The sequence below is a fragment of the Microtus ochrogaster genome, chromosome 5 (genome assembly GCF_000317375.1).
Source record: "Microtus ochrogaster isolate Prairie Vole_2 chromosome 5, MicOch1.0, whole genome shotgun sequence".
Classification (NCBI taxonomy): Eukaryota; Metazoa; Chordata; class Mammalia; order Rodentia; family Cricetidae; genus Microtus; species Microtus ochrogaster.
In genome coordinates, this window is record NC_022012.1 from 26,648,409 (window position 1) to 26,667,757 (window position 19,349).

General features: G+C 47.0%; 1 protein-coding gene across 1 annotated transcript in view; it reads right to left on the reverse strand.

Moving 5' to 3' along the window:
* Fli1 (Fli-1 proto-oncogene, ETS transcription factor) overlaps nucleotides 1-19,349 on the reverse strand; it is a 121,733-nt gene that overhangs the window by 24,073 nt on the left and 78,311 nt on the right. The window contains exons 3-5 of the mRNA XM_005347005.3: nucleotides 18,832-18,986; nucleotides 14,432-14,635; nucleotides 6,320-6,385 (exon numbers count right to left, since the gene is read on the reverse strand). Of these exons, the coding sequence (XP_005347062.1) occupies nucleotides 6,320-6,385; nucleotides 14,432-14,635; nucleotides 18,832-18,986 (425 nt within the window). The remainder of the gene's footprint in view (nucleotides 1-6,319; nucleotides 6,386-14,431; nucleotides 14,636-18,831; nucleotides 18,987-19,349) is intronic.

A 19,349-nucleotide genomic window follows, 5' to 3' on the forward strand; every position in this document is an offset into this window, starting at 1 on the left:
TTCCCATTACAGCCTTATTCTCTCTCTCTCTCTCTCCCTCTCTCTCTCTCTCTCCCTCTCTCTCTCTCTCCCTCCTGTCTCTCAAAATAAATAAATAAATAAAAACAAAAATAAGAAAGCCAACACATCTCTGAAAGACAAACTATCAACTCTGGAATTTCAAAGATATCAGTTAAAAAACAACTGGAGAGAGAAAGCAGCTGTTTGCCCACAATATCCATATCATCCATCTGCCTCTGGACCACAGAGATAGCTGGGAAATACACATCTGCACAGCCACCCAGCAGCACACACACAAATGCACACATTCTACACATTCTACTCTAACTGTTCAAGCCTGAAGACCTGGGTTCAAGTCCTAGAACTTACATGGTAGAAGGAACTAATTCTATATGGGTTGTCTCTGACATCCACATTCGAGCTACGGCGTACCCCACACAAAATAAATTAATGTCATTAAAACATTAAAAATAAGAAAGGTATAATCCTGTGCAGGCTGAAACGCTCTTCCACAAAGTGCTTGCGGTCAGCAGTGTTTCTGGTCATGGAATTTTTCAGGTTAGTGGGTGACTTTGGCTGGGTCCATACATTTTATGGCCTCTCATTTCTTGTCATATAAAAGGTACCCAGTAGAACTTTAGCTGTAGTATTTCCTAACTTTTGGTCCCTTTCTTACCCTCAGAGACCCTTGAATGTGACAAGCAACTTTGCCATTTGGGAATGTGGTTTTATGGCATTTCTTGGCGTTTCATGGGGGTCTCTCCCTAGAAGTTTTTGAGCAACGTGACTGTCTCTGCTCTAACAGTGTCCTGCACAGCGCTGCACCACCCATTGGCCCACAGTACCTTCACATCGTTAGCAGCTGGCAACCCTCAAATATACTGGAATATTTTCCTAACAATGATGTTAATTACTATTATAATTTTTTTGTCATAAATCACAATAATGTGCTGTTACTAATATAATTTTATCAAGCATTTTTTTGGCATGTCAGACATCATGCTGACTTAGAAGGCCATGGCAATTATCCTCATTTTATACATGAGGAAATGGGGTGTTGGGGCTTAATCGAAAATGTCTCCCAGGGGCTCATGTTTTGGATGCTTGCTACCCAGTGGGTGGTACAATTTCTTGGAATCTTTAAGAGACAGTGACTGGCTGCAAGCAGTGTATGGCTAGAGGTAGACCATTGGAGGGTATATCTTAACCCTTAGTCCATGTCTAGCTATCGTCCTCCCGGCCTCCTGGTCTACCATGTGAATGTCCACTACCACATGTCTCCTCATGGCCATCACACTCTCCCATGCTTCCTTTACCGTGTTGCCCTGAAGTCTCCCTGAAACCACATTGTTTCTATCTTTTCCTGTTGAGTTATTTCTGCTGGGTATTGGGACAGGAACACAAACACTACCCGGAGACAGAGAAAAGCAAACCCTTGCCCATGGTTGCACTGTCGTTTCAGGAGTGTAACACTGAACTAGGAGGTGGATGTCTATCTTAGGTGAACAGAAAACACCCGCCAATGAATGCGGATGCTCAGTGCTGAGATTCTAATGTGGGAAGCAGCCTCCGAGGGAGCAAAGAAAACCTACACTGGGGTGAGGCCTGTTCTGCCTCCAAACACGGGTGTCATCTAAGGAGCGCGGTGAGCCCTTGGCCTTATTGTCCTTGTCTGCAGAGTGGGGACAGAAAGGTAACAGACCTGTGGTCTCACGGTGCTGGTGTGAGGCACAGATGGACAATGGATGTGGAAATGTTTGCTGAAGGCTACAGAGAAGGACTGCTCTTTCATGATTGGTCCTTGTCCTTATTATTTCTCAAAGAAGCTCTCTTAAGCATGGTCCATAAATGCCAGTCGAGCATCCAGCATATGGGACACAGAGGTGATCAGTTCCTCTCCTCTCCATCCTTGGCACGTAAGGAGACAGGCTTTTTACCCGCCAGTGAAGGATGGGGCTTCTGCAGACATCCACCGTTGGCAGCCGAGTCAGTGGTTTTCAGTTTTCACATTTCGGCATTGGATCTCAAAGGCTCTCACTGGGGAGCTCAGCACTCCACTGGCCCTTGGCAGTTGTGAGTTTCAGGAGTCAATAAACAAGGAGCTCAATATCCTCCACCTTTTGGAGAGCTAGAGGTAATTCTACAGATGCAGGATTAGGGCTAAGGAAATTATTGGGGGGCCTTGAGTATCAGCCTCAGTATCCCCTCAGGGCTCAGAACTGGATGTCTGTACATGAAGTAGAGCTTGTCAAGCTAGGTAGCAGGTTAGGAGAAGCCTGGAAATCTTAAGAGGAAGAAAAAAACACCACACTCCTAGGGCCCTTTAGGTACCCAGTAGAGATTTAGAATAAATCCATTCTGCTTGGTCCTGGGCATCAGTATTTGTTTTTATTTTTGCATTTATATTTTGCATTTGTATTATAAGGGGCTCTCTATGCAGTCAAAACCAAGGGGGATGGCCAAGTGGAGGCTATGTAGGAATTTGTTTCTGGACAGACAAGAGGGATGTAGCTGGAGGCAGCATGAATAACTACAGAGACAGAGAGAAATGTTGCAAAACTTTGAATTTCCGCACCGAATTACATTTAGGAAAAGATAGCTAGAAGTGAAAGAGTGTATTTTTTAAGGAGAAAAAGCTTTGGCAATGAGGGCCCTTAAATTATACATATTTTAAAATTTTACAAATACATAATGCTTATGTACAGACTTTGGGAACACAGAGCGATATTACAAAGCATATATGCAATCTGTGACAGCCAAGTCAAAGACATCGGTATATCCATCACTTCACGAATTTAATCCCTGGGGCTGGGGAGAGGCTCACTTGGTAAATTGCCTGTGGATGGAGCACGGAAAACCGACTTCAGATCCCTGGTACCCATTATTAGCCTGCTGCATTGTGGGTCTATGATCCCAAAGTGGAGGAGACAGAGGTGGGAGAAACCAGCGTGATGGAGTGGATGAGTTCTGGGTTCAGTGAAGAACTCTGTCTCGAAAATTAGAGTAGAAGCAGCCAAGGAAACACCTGACGTTAGCCTCCAGTCTCCACATGCATGGGAACACATGCATCCGCGCGCACACACACACACACACACACACACACACACACACACACACACCCTCAAACACATAGTCACACATATGCAATTGTTTTTAATTGTGATATCCAAAATCATCCTACAGATACGGCGTTTTGAAATATTGAATCAACTGTTGTCAGCCATAGTTTTCCTACTATGTTCTTGAAGTTGTTCCTTGGTCCCCACCGGTCACTCCATCTCTGCAACCTTCCCAACTCATGTCCTTCCCAGCCTCTAGTAACAACCACCTCTCTCTCCTATGATGCTGACTTCTAGTGAAAAGGGGACTGTCCTTGTAACGCACCGAGGAGCTACAGAACCGTTTAGGGAGACACTTTCATTTTGTCCCACCTTTCTTTACGGAATGGAAACAATAACAGCCAGTTCGCAGAAAGGTGCAAAGCTCAAAAGCAAAGTTTGTGCACATGCCTGACACACTCTAAAATCCCGTGCAAGTGACAGCTAAGGCTGCTGCGGAAGCGGGTGACAATAACTTATGTCCTCGTTCAGTTTTTTAAATGCATTTAACTTGGCAGCAAAAGGGAGAGAGAGAATGCCCAACGGTTCTATCTGGGTTCAACCAAGACTCTCCACGTGTTTAAAGACATCAAGACCTGCGAAAATTGATTTCTGAAATTTCATCTTACTTTCTGCACAAAAGAACCCTTCGATATCTGCAGCCAGTTTGCCGGGAGACAGGCTAGAAGGGTGGTCACGTCCTTCTGAACGAAACAGCATCTTGGTTGATAAGTACCAAGCAGGCACTGACAGGCATCGTTTCCTCTTTCCTTTGTGCCTGATGCCAGTCAGCACCTGCCCTTTGCGGAGCAGGGAGCAGAGGCACCCGTGGGCACACGCCCAGCTCTGATTCAAGTGCTGTGTGTGCCTCCTATTCAAAAAAGACGGAGTCAAGGTGGCATTGATGTCTTCTATTTCTTTTTCCATTTAATATTTAAAAAAAATAAAGATAGCTATTAGGGAAGAAGAGAGGCAGAGAGGTGGGAAGAGGGCGAAAGGGAGGGGGGAGTTTGTGAGCTTTGTATTGCTAATGTATTTTGTTCTGTGGCAGACTGGCTAGTACAGGGGGAAGGCAGCCGCTTAAGTGGAGAGCTTTACTGGGGACAAAAGATGCACCTGCAAAGCATGGGCTTAATCGTCTCTAGAGGCCAGGGCCGAGGCTGGGAGATAAATGCCCAGCACCACCTGAATGGGGCAGCCGGTGCATTCGCCTGGATGCGGCAGTCAATTCATTTCAGAAGAGGCTTGCTACCCAGTAGGAGCTGGCGGCTCCTGCAAGCAGCCTGAATGAGGCAGCGGCGAAACAAATGCACTCTCAGCACAAAAGGGCCAGCAGAGGAGGGGCTCCGCCTGGCAGGTAGAGCAGAGGACTGGGGGCTGAGCAGGACTTCTCAGCGGGAAGGAGTTGGTTAGCCACGCTTTTCAATGTTGCTAAACCAGTTTTTCAGCCAAAACCTGTATTTTAACCCAGTATGAACAAATAGCCATTGGTTTTTATCTAGCCCTAAATCTCATTGGTTTATTCTGATGGTACCAGCATGCTGTACACCAAATCCTAATTCAGTAGTTCAAAAGCTTGCCCTCCAGTCCCCCTTGCCTTCTTTCCGCCCCTCTTTTACACTCCCCCGCCTTTCTCTTTCCTCATTGCTCTCCTTCTCTTTCTCCCTCCCTTCAGTGGTACCTTCCCTTCATTCTTTACAAATCTACAAATCCTGGCTCCATTATCAGCCATCCAGAGCACACCTTAGAGATCGGCACCTGACCTCAGAGCCTGAGGACTGGGATGCGATGAAACCAAGTGACTGGACCTCAGTGTATTTGTCATGAAAATAAATATTCTCCACTACAGACATGTGTAACATGATGTTACAGGAGGTTATCAAGCTGTAGAGTGAATGGGCAGAGCTTCAGTTCTCATGAGGAATCAACTATCTGACTTGGGGAGTCAGTAGCCAAAAGAAGAGTAGGTTGGGTAATAGAGAAGGAAGGAAAACCAAAAACACTTAAAAGTAGAATCATTATGTTGTATAATCCTTCCACTAAAGGTCCTGGTCATTATCAAATCATAAACTGTTACTAGAAAGCACAGAGTTCTGTATGACTGAGGTGTGATCTTGAGAGAGACATATGGGGATCTTTGGGTCTCTGTTCCCTTCATACTTCATGAGAATTTGGAATCAAACGGTCTCGTTTCAGAGAAAAGCCTGCAAGAGTGCCAATCCCTTTGGTCTCTGTCCAATTTTCTAACAGGTATAGGTTAAGAGAAACTAGGGCAGGAGAGTGTCCAGGAAGAGAGATGCCTGTCGAATTTCCATCTTCCCACCAGTCCTACTCAAAGGTTTTCATCCCAAGACTCCCCTGTTGCCGTGGGAAGACTTGTCTTCACGCTTTCTTTGGTTTCTAATAATTATTTGCTTTCATTGTTTTCTCTATTAGTTAACCAGATATCATGAACTATTCATCCATCCAAATACTAAAATCAGACAGTATCTGGTCAAATTCTATAATATTAATGTCATTAATAAATGAGTGTGCTCCTCTTCCGTGTGTGTGTGTGTGTGTGAGAGAGAGAGAGAGAGAGAGAGAGAGAGAGAGAGAGAGAGAGAGAGAGAGAGAGAGAAAGAGAGAGATATGCTGGACCAAACCCTGGCCTTCTTTACACACTCACTAAAACCATTTTTTTTAAAAGACAGTTTTCTTTTTTTCTGACCAAAATTAAATGAAATCAAATGAGATGGTTTGATTAAACCGACGCAAACTAGACCAGACCAACCTCTACTAGACCAAATCTTCAAACCTCGGCTTTAAACATGAATGGACAATGCGGGATGCTTTCAGGAAGAAAACCCCAAAATGCAAATTCCCAAGGTAGATGCATACTTCATTATCCTCAGCAGGAGGGCCCCAAAAGTTAACTTGGAAGGTGAGCAGAGTCCACTGTTCTGTAAAGGCAACACTCTTTGCTCTCAGGGTCATGGCTTTAAATTCTATCCTTGGGATGTTTTTATGAGCTATTTCAAAGCCTCTCTTGGGGTTTTGAAACTAGTGGCAGAAAGAGGGAAAACAGGTATTTTAGTTTTTTTTTTAATTTTGTTTACTAAAAAATAATTTCCTGAGCAAGAAATTGGTATCCAGACCTGGCACTAACCACCTGTCTGAACAGTATGGAGCTGTGTCTGGTGGTGGAAACGCATCTGGGCACATGATGGGGGCAGACTTACCTTCCTTGACACTCAGCCGTGAGGACTGGTCTGTGTGGGAGGTCGTATTGTAGGCCAGCAGTGAACCTGAAATAAAAGTTAAAAACTAAATATCATGCTTCAGTTTAGGTCTAGAATGTTCCCCAAATGTCTGTGCGTTAAAGCCAGGGTTTCCAACATGTTGGTGGTATTAAGTAGAAGAAACTTTAGAGATGGGACCGAGTAGGAGGCTTGTTGATCCTTGAGTGGGCGGCTTCTCAAGTGGATTGTGGGACCCCCCCTCTGGGATGGTGATGCTGTAACAGGATCTTTTCCAGTGTCTAGGAAAGCAGAAACCAACACGCACAGGGTTGCACACTGATTGCTCCGGTATCTCATCATCTAGTGCTGCTATATGGTCTAAAATGAAGTTGTGGTGCAAACATCTCTGCATCGGACTCCAGAGGAGCCATTTGGGACGGATGATTTATTTATCTTTTGTTGTTGTTGTTGTTGTTGTTGTCATTGCGTGTAAAACACATGCTCCCTTCTTTCCTAAAACAAGATTTGTCCCTTTGTTTAAAGTGAGGCCAAGAGTTTTATTTTGTAAGATGGAGGCATCTTTGGGATTCTTCTTATGATTCTCCTGGGGACATTTTGAAAAGCCATCAAAACTAGGGCTGGGATCTGCTTTTACAAAGGACACCATGAGCTTAACACATGTGTTTGAGGCTAAGAAAGCCTTTCTAAACAACTGTTTTCCCTGGGGCATGTGGCCAAGGAGACTGACTGTTGGCCAGGCTGGGAATGGCTTGATGGCTTGTCACCCAGTCTCTTCTTAGCCTTCAGTCATGGAGGGGCTCAGAAGCAGAGTGTTGTCTGGTGTGTGTGGCGTGTGTGTGTGTGTGTGTGTGTGTGTGTGTGTATGTGTGCATCCATTCCCGTCGCCTTGAATTTTTGAGTGTTCTGGTTTAGTATCCAGAGAAACTCTGGGTCCTACCAGGGCAACCTAGGACTCCTGGCTTGGGTATCTATCCTTTCTAGCTCTGAAATAGGTCCCAGATGAAACCAGAAAGAGATAGATAGGTGCCATTTAGAGGCTGCTCTATGCCAAAGTGCAGATATGTGGGTAGCATATTCTAAGTGACACATCTACCTAAACACAACATTCCATTCTCAAGAATATCAGTGATGAGAAAGAGACAGATTCGTTCAGTTTAAGCTGTCGTTCTTCGAAGTGACAAGTCCATCTGAATATAGGTCCATCAGTATAGCTCCTCTGGGTCACAGGGCCCTCATCTGTACTGGGGAAAGAGTTAACACCTACTGAAGTGGATGGAGGCCGTGAGGCTTCTATAAAACCAAGTCTAGAAGGTGTGCCGCCCGGACCCTCACTTGTTTTAAGCATTCAGAAGAGGCTAGCAGCTATCATGATTACTTTTAGTTACAGAGGATGGAAACCCTTTACACAAGAGCTTGCGGGCACTGGCGCTGCCGTCCGGGATTCCAGCTAGGATTGGATTCTACCGCAATGAGAAATAATCCTCCATGACTGGACAGAGCTTCAGAAATGGAACCAAATGTTCCAAGAGAATACCCAAAACATTTCAGAGGTAGGACCAAGAATGTCTCTGCCTCTGTCCCGGGCATTTTCTCCCTCGGGCAGAACCTTGCTGCTCGAGCAAATAAAGAAAAATGATGCTCTCTGAGCAGCCACGAGTCATTAGTACAACGTTAGGCCAGAGACGGGGCTCAGATAAACCACGTTTATTAAATTTCCCATGGTCAGAGTTCCTCTCTGAGCACACGTGAAGCCACAGGAAACTCCCAGAATGCCAAGAGAAAGGGTCGCCTGACCTCTACAAAGCCTGCATGAAATACATATTTCATGGTAACCTAGGGGAGGGATTTTGCCCCAAGACTGTCTTGGTTCAAGTTTCACTAGGGGAGAGGAAACCTCAGTGGGGGGAGGGGCGGCTGGTCTCTCCCATGGGTACAAATTTTCTTTTCACTGGTTTTTATTTTACCAGGTCCTCAGGCTACCTGCATTCTCTCTCTCTCTCTCTCTCTCTCTCTCTCTCTCTCTCTCTCTCTCTCTCTCTCTCTTTTTAAGGCAATTTTTCCAGTTGCAGGAAAGTCCTTCCTGGAGTCTGGCCTCCCACGTGGTGGCTTTGGATTTCTTCATCCTGCCTTGAGGTTCTAACCTAAGCAATCCTAGTACCGCTGAGTCCTGTGGAGTTTCCCCAATACCAACAGCCACAGTCAATGGCTAGATAGAACTGGAACCACATTTGCACCGCCCGGCACTCGTGTGTGTGTGTGTGTGTGCATGTGTGAGTGCTCTCCTACACCCCCTTCCTCAGGACACTTCCATCCTTTTCAGAGTCTTTCACTGAGACCTGGGGCCAGCTGATTAGGAGGAAGTGGGGATGGAGGGTGGAGGGGTGGGACAGCAAGTGTATGCTGCCATCACTGACTTTTTTACATGGGTTCTGGGGATCAAAGCAGGTCTTCATGCTAGCGTGGCAAGCACTTTCTCAAAGCTATCTCCAAATACTCCCAGACATTATCACTTAGTCCTTGCAGGAGCCATGCAAAGCCATATATATTCTCCTTCCATAGCTGAGGTCAACATTCAAAGAAGTCAAGACAGATGTGCAGGAGACAGGACCAACTGACTGGCTACTCTATAGGACGTGTCCTTGGTTCAGAAGCTGAAGCAGCCTTTAGCTTAAATCAACACAGCTAAGATGGGCAAGAAAGTGTGTCTGTTTATTCCAACACTCCAGAGATTAAGACAAGAGGATCACGAAAAGTGCCAGCAGCTGAGATAGACTCTGTCTCAGAAAGATAGATAGATAGATAGATAGATAGATAGATAGATAGATAGATAGATAGATAGATAGATAGATGGATGGATAGATAGATTGATCAATGAAGGTAAAGACAGAAGAAGGAAGGAAGGAAGGAAGGAAGGAAGGAAGGAAGGAAGGAAAATAAATGGTTCTGGAAAGCGGATGGAGGTGCTGCCTTAGGGCTAGCTGTACATTGCAATTTTCATAGCTCCCTGCATGCTATGCCTTCATTTAAACTGTTGTCCACTCAGTTATCTATGTCTGTATGACAGGATACATACATGTGCATATATAGGTATCTTTTGATCGGAGACAAATCACTTTCAAATTCATGAAGCGGTAGCTTCTGGGAGTGAAGTAGCCATCCAAGGCAAGAGCTTGGGGACAAGATTGATTTTTTTCTTTTTTCCTTTCCTCCATCCCCTTTTCTCCCATTGCACTCCTTCCTCCTCCATTTTTCTTTACTGAGACGGGTTCTCACCTATCACAGGTTGGCTTAACATTCATTACGTAGCTCCGGATAATCTTAAATTTCTGATTCTGCTGCCTCCACCTCCCAAGTGCTATAAATTACAGCCACTGGCCACCATGCCTAGTTTTAGGGTGCACAGGATCAAACCCAGAGTGTCCTGGATACTAGGCAGGCGCTCTACCGCCTAAGCTACATCCCCAGAACAACAACATCATTTTTTGTCTCGAGTTCATCCTAACGTGCACTTCTGGGATATGAACAGAGGTGGGAAGGGACAGACGGGAAGGGGTTTTTCAGGACCGATGCCCTGAGCTTCCCTCAGCTCTGTGGTCTCTCTAACTTGCTTTTCGTCTGGGACACCTGGGGCAGTGGAGGCAAGGGAACCAGTGCCAGGGCATTTGTCTATGCCTCCCTTCTTTGTGTTACTATAGAACCCAGCAGCATCTACCTCCCCAGGCCCAAGACAACCAGTAGATCCCTAGCTCCCTTTCTCTGGGCTTCAGCCAGCTGCAACACTGAGTACAGAGGCACTCCCAGGGCAGAGGAGGGGAGTCGGACCCTATACACTGAACAACAGACCAGCTACTAGTAAGACTGAGGCCACTGGCCCTTTATCTTATTGGAATCCTGCCCTCCTTTCTTGGCCAGACCCAGCCGGAAGGCTTAGCACTTCCTCAGCTTAACAACAGGGCCATCACCTTTGCTCCGCCATCTGAGGTTGCAGGTGGGAATACCACAGAATGCGGAATGTGTTTTCCATTAAGTTTAAATTAAAAATGGGAGTCGAGATTGATATCTTCTCTGGGGTGTCCCTGTCGCTTGATGTATTTCATCCTCTGGGGCTGCCACTGTTTGAAAATGCACGTTCTTCATATGTGTCCCAGGTCAGAGCCAGATGGACATTCCACCCAGTTCCTTTAAAAACGAAAAGGAACAACAAAACCCTTTTTCTTCTGCTTCTGGCTGTTCAGCCCAAGAGATTTGGATTCCTAAACATCCCCAAACTCTCCCCAGTGGCCCTGGAATTGAACTGTCAGTTGGGGACAGATAGCACTGCCTCCCCAAGGTCAGCCTCATTGATCTTGGCCTGGGAAGAGGTAGATCTCACTGACCACATTCTCGGCAGGAAACAGTGCCTCTGTACAGGGGGTGTGTCTGGAAGATTCTGGCAGGGCTGTCAATCACACTTCGGATTTGGAGAGGAGGTCAGGGTGAGTGAGAGGGTGGGTTTGGTTTAATGGGCCTCATTCTCGAAGGCTTCAGAGGATAAAGGCTGTATTCGTTGGTACAGTACAAATGGAAAGCTTTGGGCGGGGGGACACGCTGGTTTGGCCTTCAAGGTGGAGACTGGACACGAGATTAGCTTGGGAGATGAGAAGAGAGGCTTGCCTACATCCACATTCTAATTCATGTGTATTCGAGCATCTTGCACCAAAGTTGGCAGGTTGTCTGCAGCAGTGACCTTAACTCAGGCTGAAAGCTTCAGCGGCCCAAGTCTCAGAGGTCAGAGCAAGTGCTTTGCATGGGCCAGATGCCTTTGGATGGACTCCTGAAGCTAGCCTGCCTTCCTTGCTTAGGCCATGAAGCAGGGATCATAGAGTCATGTCTATGGTGTCCACAAGAGGGTGTCCTTTCTATTTGTAGTGAATGACACTTGGGCTGGTGCCTGCCTGAGCCTTGTTCCCTCAGATGCTTCAGCTTGACTCCAATAACTGTGGGTACCCTAGTCAGTCACACCCCCTCCATCTTCCTCCTGACGTCATACAGGTGCTGCACCTGGAACAGCTAAAACGGCCAGATGTGCAAAGTCAGGACCTTTAGGCAGGGCTCATCCACTGGGCAGGCGTAGAAGGGATCAGGATACTATTATTTCTTCCTTATTACGAGAGACTCCTCTTTAATTTAAAATCAAGTTTATGAAACTTAAAAATATAGCTTTCTTTCTAGACAACAAGAATAGTCAAATGTCTTCTGTGAAAGTAAATCTGATGCTGGAATGTCTGACAAAAGTGCCTTTAACCCATTGAGCCATCTCACTGGCCCCGCTTCCAACAATCCATGCTTTGGCTCCCCCCAGGTTCCCCTGTGCTGACATCTCTCTACCCTGTATCCTCCATCAGAACTGAGGGTCTCAGATCTTTCCCCTCTACCTCTTGCCTAAAGGGGGAATGTTTATGCCCCGACTGCTCTCCAACAGGATGATGCTGACGATCAGGCCAGACTCCCCTTACTCCAACCTTGCGCCAAGCCCTAACCTCTTTCTTAAACATGAGGCAGCCTTTGCAAGTCAGTCTGGGAAAACCATCAAGGTCTGAAGGCATGTTGTACCGCAGAAAAAACGTTCTCAGCCACTGTGGAGGGAGGCGACAGTATCTGACAATTGGCCTGTAGAGTCCACGCAGATAACTAGTGCCAGTAACCCGTGGGTTCTAGAGGCTGAAACCCCAGGGGGAAAAGTAGATTCAACAAGAAAAATGGAAAGAAAAGAAAATTGGAAAAATTTCCATTTAGATCATTTTAAATCTAGATGCCTCAGAAGATTATTACAATCTCCATTGCATTTCAAGAAAATTTAATACAGCTACTGTAATTTTTGTCTTGGCCCACAGGCACAGTTTTCCACTCTACTTTGTGTCCTAGGCACGCACATCTTACGCTTTACCACAATAACCATCTTAGCACCAGAAAAGCTCTCTTGTGTAGACCTACTGCAGTTATCACCAGCCTCTCAGGAAATTTGGCTCGGGTTTTCAACGTGCATACTGGCTCTACCTCTTCTCAACTCTGGGAACCCTCTCCCAGCCATCCCCTTCTGGAAACTTTATTGTATCGCATCTTCCGTGATCTTTAAACATGTTCTTAGGAGGAGAGAATCCAGTTTTTCTGGCTATGGTCTAGCCTCCAAACACCACACTCTGCTCCCTGCTTCCTCGCTAGTTGCTCACCCCTCCACCTCCACTTATCTGCCCCTGCAGACGGCCTCCCAAGGGTGATGGTGAGCCCTGGCTGGTTCAGTGCATTCCCAGACCTTCTGAGCAGCAGGTATCTGGCTCATGTCAGTGTTTGTGGCTCTGCCTCTTTGGTGAGAAAAAGAAGAAGTGGGGACTTGGGCTGTGCATGGGTGGGTCAGAGGTCATGTGGTGTGAATGGGCTTCCCTCTTACAAAGCCCATTTTTTTAAAAAACATATTCTTCACAAGTATCCACCATGAAAACGAACATTTTGGGGTCCTTTGTGCAGAGCTCACTGAGGTCTCTGTCATGACTTCTTCCTTGAGGATCTCTCAGCCTCCTGCACAGTGGAAGCTGGAGGAGTCTAGAAGTCAGGCTTGGCTCCGCCCTGCACTGCTGGCCTCTGGGTCCCATGTGCACGCTCAGTGTCTACTGTCTTCCTTGCCCTGCCCATATGTATCATGGCAGAATTTTGTTTAAAGAGCCTTTGCTTTTGTTTTTTGTTTTTCCTTTCACCAGGCATTTAAAGGCTGAGAAATAAGGTCATTATTTAATGCCAATCATCCAAAAGGGAGAGAAGACTAGGTTAGAAAACGGCCCCCTTTTAAAATTGTTATTTCTTGGACTGACCTCATATTGCAGCAAACTCAGACATGAGGTCATGGCTGTAGAGCTAGCGTCCCCTCTCCCAGAATTGCCAGCTGCCTTAGAGAGGAGGCTGGGTGGCTCAGAGGCCCTGCTGGAAACATCCAAATGCATTTATTTTTATTTTTGATTTCCCAGCCAGTGTGTGCTGGCCCTGCTCTCCATAGCACTCTCTTACACTGAGACCATGGACTGCAAGGATAGCAACTGAACATGCAATGGAGATGAAGTGCAGGGAAGACCAACCCAGAGCCCATGAAAAGCAGCCCTACAGTGTTGTCCGAGAGTCTCAGTATTCAAAGGGATCTTAGAGCCATCAAACCTTCCCAAAGCTCAACTCTTGCAATACTCCTAGCAAACTAGACTGTCCACAGAGGCCAGTGCATCTTAGTCTGCCCACCCTCTCTTTGATCACCCTCACACAGAATGACTGCACATCTGCCTTCCTGTGGCTTCAGCTCATCTTTGCAGACCCCTGAGCAGACCTTCAACACTTGGAGCTATGGGGATAGCGCCTGGCATGGATTTCTGATAGAGAGTTAAGGCTGCAGTCACTAGTAAATCCAAAGAAATCCCATTCCATGTCTGTTGAAATCCCCATGGAACTGGTGGGTACTTGGTACTAGGGAGCCTCCTATTGGGTCACTCTTTCTTTACTAAGCTTTGCCTCCCCCAACATTCTCTCTACTGTGAAGGTTGTTCTGGGAAGGTTTCCGGTGTCTCCTAATAAACCCATGCCAACAAGCTTGTTTTGTGACAGAGGGGGAGGCTGCCCTGTAGGGTAGGGAGGGGAATCAAAATGATTGATAGGATGGGAGCTCCCACGATCTTAGATTCCATATATTCCATATTTATGTTCAGAATTTCCAGTAAGAACTCTGTTTCCTCAGAAAACCTCCAACCAGAAACTCTATCTCTGCAGTTTTGGGTAGCTCAAGGTTCTGGAAAAGATATCTTCCCAGAGCCTAGTCTCTGGTGTCATCCTCCCCAGGTCCAAGCTCCCTGTTTTTATTTGTTTGTTTTTTTCTATTTTTGATTTGCTTCCCTTGACACTCCTGGATTGGGTCTTTCCCTGTGGGATTTGTAGGAACCCATGCGACCTTGGTGAGGATGCTGCTTCTTGGCATATGTCCCTTGTGACTGGTGTAAAAGTGTGCACCTCCTCCCCTGGGCTGGCTCCTGGGGACCCCACGGGACCTCCCGCAAGCCCGAGAGTGTGTGGTCCACTTACTTTCCCTGAGGTAATTGAGATGTGACAACAGCACTTCGGTGTTGTAGAGGGAGGTGGCTCGGAGGAAGTCCTCCTTGTTCATTTTACACAGTTCCTTGCCATCCATGTTTTGGAATAAGGAGGTGTCGATCTCCATCAAGCCATATTCCTTTATGGCCCACTCCAGCCACTGCCGGACGTGCTCCTGTGTCCACAGTGTGGGGTCTGCAGAGGAGAGATGAATAACATTAGCGTGAATGCCTGCCTCCGGCATCTCCAGGTCTTCCCTCTCCTCCTGGGCCCCACTTTCCTCTTCCTCTCTCTTCTTCTCTTTTATCTTCTCTCTACTAGATCTCCTCTCTTCTTCCATCTCCCGTTTCTTCATCTGTTTTCCCTTTTCTCTCCCCCTGTTCACTGTATCTTTTTTTCTCCCCTTGTCTTTTCCTCTTTTCTCCCTCACCCCTCACCCCCCTTCCAGATGGTCCCCCTCAGAACACCCCATCTGGCTCCACCCCCATCTGGCAATGCCTGAATCACTGAGCACTGGGAAAGGTTCTTAGTTACCTCAACATATACCCTGACAGGATGCTATTTAAAATTTTTGGAGGGCAACTGAGACCTTGACCTAAGAAATCATGGCATCAAAATGAAAATAAACAATCCCTCAGGCCCAGTGACCAATGCCTCTGGAAAGGGGAGCCATCTGTGTCTTAAGAATATTAATGAGTGCAAGGAGGCGCACTGGTCTCTCAGATGCCTATAGAAGAGAAATATGTACGCTCATGCTTTCCCTGCAGCTCCATCTGGGCAGTTGGGAACCCCAATGATGCTATTGTTTGACATAAACCTAAGCTGGGCTTCCTTCTTCCAGGGCATAGCTGTGTTAAGATTTCTAGCAGGCCATCCCTAAACATTTTCAGGATATGTAAATACTCATAGATGACAAATGGGGCTATAGACAGAAGCCTCTTTAACCGTGAATGAGCTAGAATAACACACGACCAAGGCCTCTGTTCTCACTCGCCTTTTCCCTTCCTTTCCTTTCTCTCTCATCTTTTCCTGAAGTAGCCACTGTCTCAGGTGCAAGATGTTACAAGTGCTTCCACGGACACGGTGGTGCATACCAGTAACCCCAACACTTGAGAAACTGAGGCAGGAGGATTATGCATTTGAGGTACCCTGTGCTACCGAGTGTCCCCCCCAAACACACACACACACACACACACACACACACACACACACACACGTGCACACACACGTGCACACACACATCTATCACTATGAAATATAGGCATTAAAGCAATAAGTAAGAAGTGAGTTTGTGTTGGTAGTTCATGGAGCCTTGGGTAGAAGGGTCTGGGGTGAATTTGGAGAGTCAGGGGAGGAGGGTTCCTGGAGAAGAGATGGTATTTTTTTGCAGGGCAGCTGGTTGCTCCCAGTTTCTGCTTTTCTGCTTGGCCTGCTTCATCTAGCATGCTTAGTTAGCAGGAAAACTTGTGCTCCTTTCTAACCAACTCACATTCCTCTCATTCTAGGGCCTGAAAAAGCTCTGGGCACAAGAGAAGTAGGCTCTAAATGGTCAGCATTGGCAGTGGGGAGGAAACCAGGTGCCAGAATCACTACGGGTTGTAAGAGAAATCCTTGAGAGGTTGAAAGGGAGCCCAGAACAAAGCTTGGGAGTCATATGTCACAGCTCCCACAGGCCATACCAAGAATCCAGGGTGTACCTACCTAGTGATGACACAACTGTGAGATCCTGCCACAGGCCAGCTCTTTATCTGTCCCAGCTTTTCTACCAAGTGAATCTACAGAATGGTTTTGTTATACCCATTTTATAGATGAATAGGGAGTCATGGAAGTTTTGCCTTAGGAACTACTGCTGGGCTTCCCATAGAAGTCTTCAAAAGACGTCACTTTGTTGGAGAAGCAGATCCCTTGTGATCCCTTAGTCTCGTTATGTCAGGATCCTTCCTGAACTCATTTGGGACTGTAAAGCCCTGTGCAGAACCAAGAATTCCTCTGCCTCCAGCCCCCTCGGACATGTGAGTACTTGTGTCCTTCAGATAAACTTCTGGCTTTGTTCTTATACCTTTACTTTTCAAACCAAGCAAGGACTGTGGGTAGGTGGAAAGCTCAGAATTCTAAAGAAGGGTATTCCAGAGGGAGTTGGACTATATTATTTCATCTGTAGTGTCTCCTAGTTCCTGACTTGTACAATCCAAGACCGCACATTCAATTTTATGCCCTATATTTTATTCATTTTATTGTTTCCTCTCTTCTCATTGGGCTCGATCACAATGTTAATTCTCTCCCTCTCCAGCACTACGAATTATAAATCTTCCACTCTGGATCATGCTAAACTCTTCCAAATGTATTTCCTGGATGATTTGGCCCTTGTTCCTTCCCATCTCGATGTGGAAATGGTGATTAACTAGAGTCCTCATTTATACTTGTCCTAAAATCCCATCATAAATTCAATCGGTTATTCCACTAATGTTTTATTGCCTTGATTTGTGGACTTGCCCAAAGGAGGCTTTCCCTTGTGTCCAGGATGCTGACCTGGAGGAAGCCAAACTGTGTAAGGGTAATGCTTACAGATCTAGCCAGCGGGGGAACAACCCAGCAGATCTGGGCTCGTGAATTCATTATGCCAAATGTTTTGAAATAGCTTGATAAGAAGTCACGTTATTTTCTCTTTTACTGCCTTGGTTAAGCCAGTCCACTGAAGACCAACCTTTGCCAATCCCCTGGAAAGCATTTTGACACATTTTAAAGAGTAGAGCAGCCTGGCATCCTTCTTCCCATATTCACTTCCTTATGACAACAAGAGGGTGACAATAGACTGGTTCTCAGGCAATCTCCAAGCCCCCAATGGTTCTTCCCCTCAAGATTTCCTTCCTGTGCTGAGGTTGGAGCAGGAGATTTTGATAGCAAATGCCTGACCTGTCTCGTGGTGTGGAGAGAGTTCACACCATGTTTGCTTCAGTATGATTTTCCTGTCTGTAAGCAGGGAGGAGACCCCCCTGGGCTCACCGTCACCAGCCAGTCTACCAAGGGTGGTGACACACCAAACCATGTGACATTGTAGTAGAGGAAGCCATCTACATTATACCTGGCACCTGTGAAACCCTGCTACATGAAGCTCTCCTGGCGAGGCGTAGATGGCACACACCTGCAGCTAGCCCCAGGACTCAGGAGGCGGGGGGGGGGGGCGTGGGGGAGGACGGCTGAGAGGTCCTGCCTGGCTTACACAGGGAGTTCTAGGACAGCCTGTGCTACTCAGCGAACACCCGTCTCAAACAACCCAAACAAGCAAGCAGATAAATAAAATAGGTGGAGCTCTCCTTGCAATCAGCTCCCAAGCTTGAAGAAGATGCAGCCCAGGCAGCTTTTAATTCTATGAACTGCAGAACAACACCCCTTCCTCCTCCGCCTGGATCCCAGTATCTTCTACACCCTCTGCTGTGGGGAATTTAACCCAGAACTCAGAAATATGGCTGTCACTCTTAGGAAAGCAGTCACAGCTTCCATGGCAGCAAACACTCGGGACAGAGGAGAATCATCCTTCAATCTGACAGACAAATCCTCCAAACTCCCACAGAGATAACTAAGTGCTCTAAGACACCACTGCGTCTACACATTTACGAATGGAGGAAGCCAGCCTCTCCGGGGAAGTTATTTCGGTAAGATTAGCTTTAGCCCCCGCCCTGTAATTCACTTCATTCAAGCTCTGGACATCTTGCCCCTTCCACCTGGCACCCACTCTAAAGTGGCAATTTTCAAATTCCCTCCATGTCCCGGCTGCAGAGTACACTGAAGTTGGCCCAGGTAACATCCATCCAAATAGGTGGGAGGATTTAACAATAGCCCCCCTCTCTCCCATAACCAACAGCACCAATACCTAGGGAAAAAAAAAAGAGGCTATTTCTACATAATGATATAACTTGTGGCATACACGTGGAGGCGTTCCGTTTGTTAAATATAGTTATTTCTATTTTAAAACTGAAAGAGCTGGCTGTAATTTTGGGAAGGTGGAACCTAGCAGAGGCCAGGGAGTACACGCCTGAGGGAAGGGTGGACACGGAGAGCTGCACTCCTCACAGGAAGGAATGGCGGGTGTGAGGCCGCCCCGTTCTGCTCTCTGGGTAGGCTTCGTGCTGGGGTAATAGGCCACTCATGGGAAATCTGCCTTGTGCTATGTCTGAGAGTGGGGTTTCTGGGATCTGCGTGCCAGGGTTCTAGTGACATTGGAGATCGCTAGAGAGTCTGGAGGGATGAACGACGTTCCCTGGTTTGTAGTTCCCTAAAGACGAGGAAGCTGGGTAGTGTTTCCATGTTCCAAGGGACAGGCCTAGCCCTCCCCTGCAGTGCCCTAGAAATGGCAACGTGGGCACTAGCTAGGCAGATGGTTCCCAAGGTACCTGCAGGCACAATGACTCTTCGTTCGTTGGTGGTCATGTTGGGAGGAGGGGGGCCGTTCTTCTCATCCATGTAGCTATTATAGTTCATGGGGTTGGTTTCGGCTCCGCCCACCAGCTTGTTGCACTTGCTGACACTGCAGTCCACTGGAGACTCCCTGGGGTGAGAGGAGACGAAGGTCAGGAATCGTCACCACGGGGACATCTCACTCTAGCTTCAGTAGGGTTTGCCAGTCACTTAGACACATCCAAGGGATAATGATGACAGTGACGACCGCCCTCTACGCAAAACCCAGCCTGATTCTGCCATAAGCACTGGGCCTCCTCATTGAACGCATTCCAGGGGCCCGCAGCCCTCCCAATCTGTCTGCCGTGTCCAGTTTCAACCAGATCACCAGTGACCAGCCCTTCCCACGTTTCACTAGTCCTTTTAAGAGAAGGACAGGGCCGGGCGCTGGTGGCGCACGCCTTTAATCCCAGCACTCGGGAGGCAGAGGCAGGCGGATCTCTGTGAGTTCGAG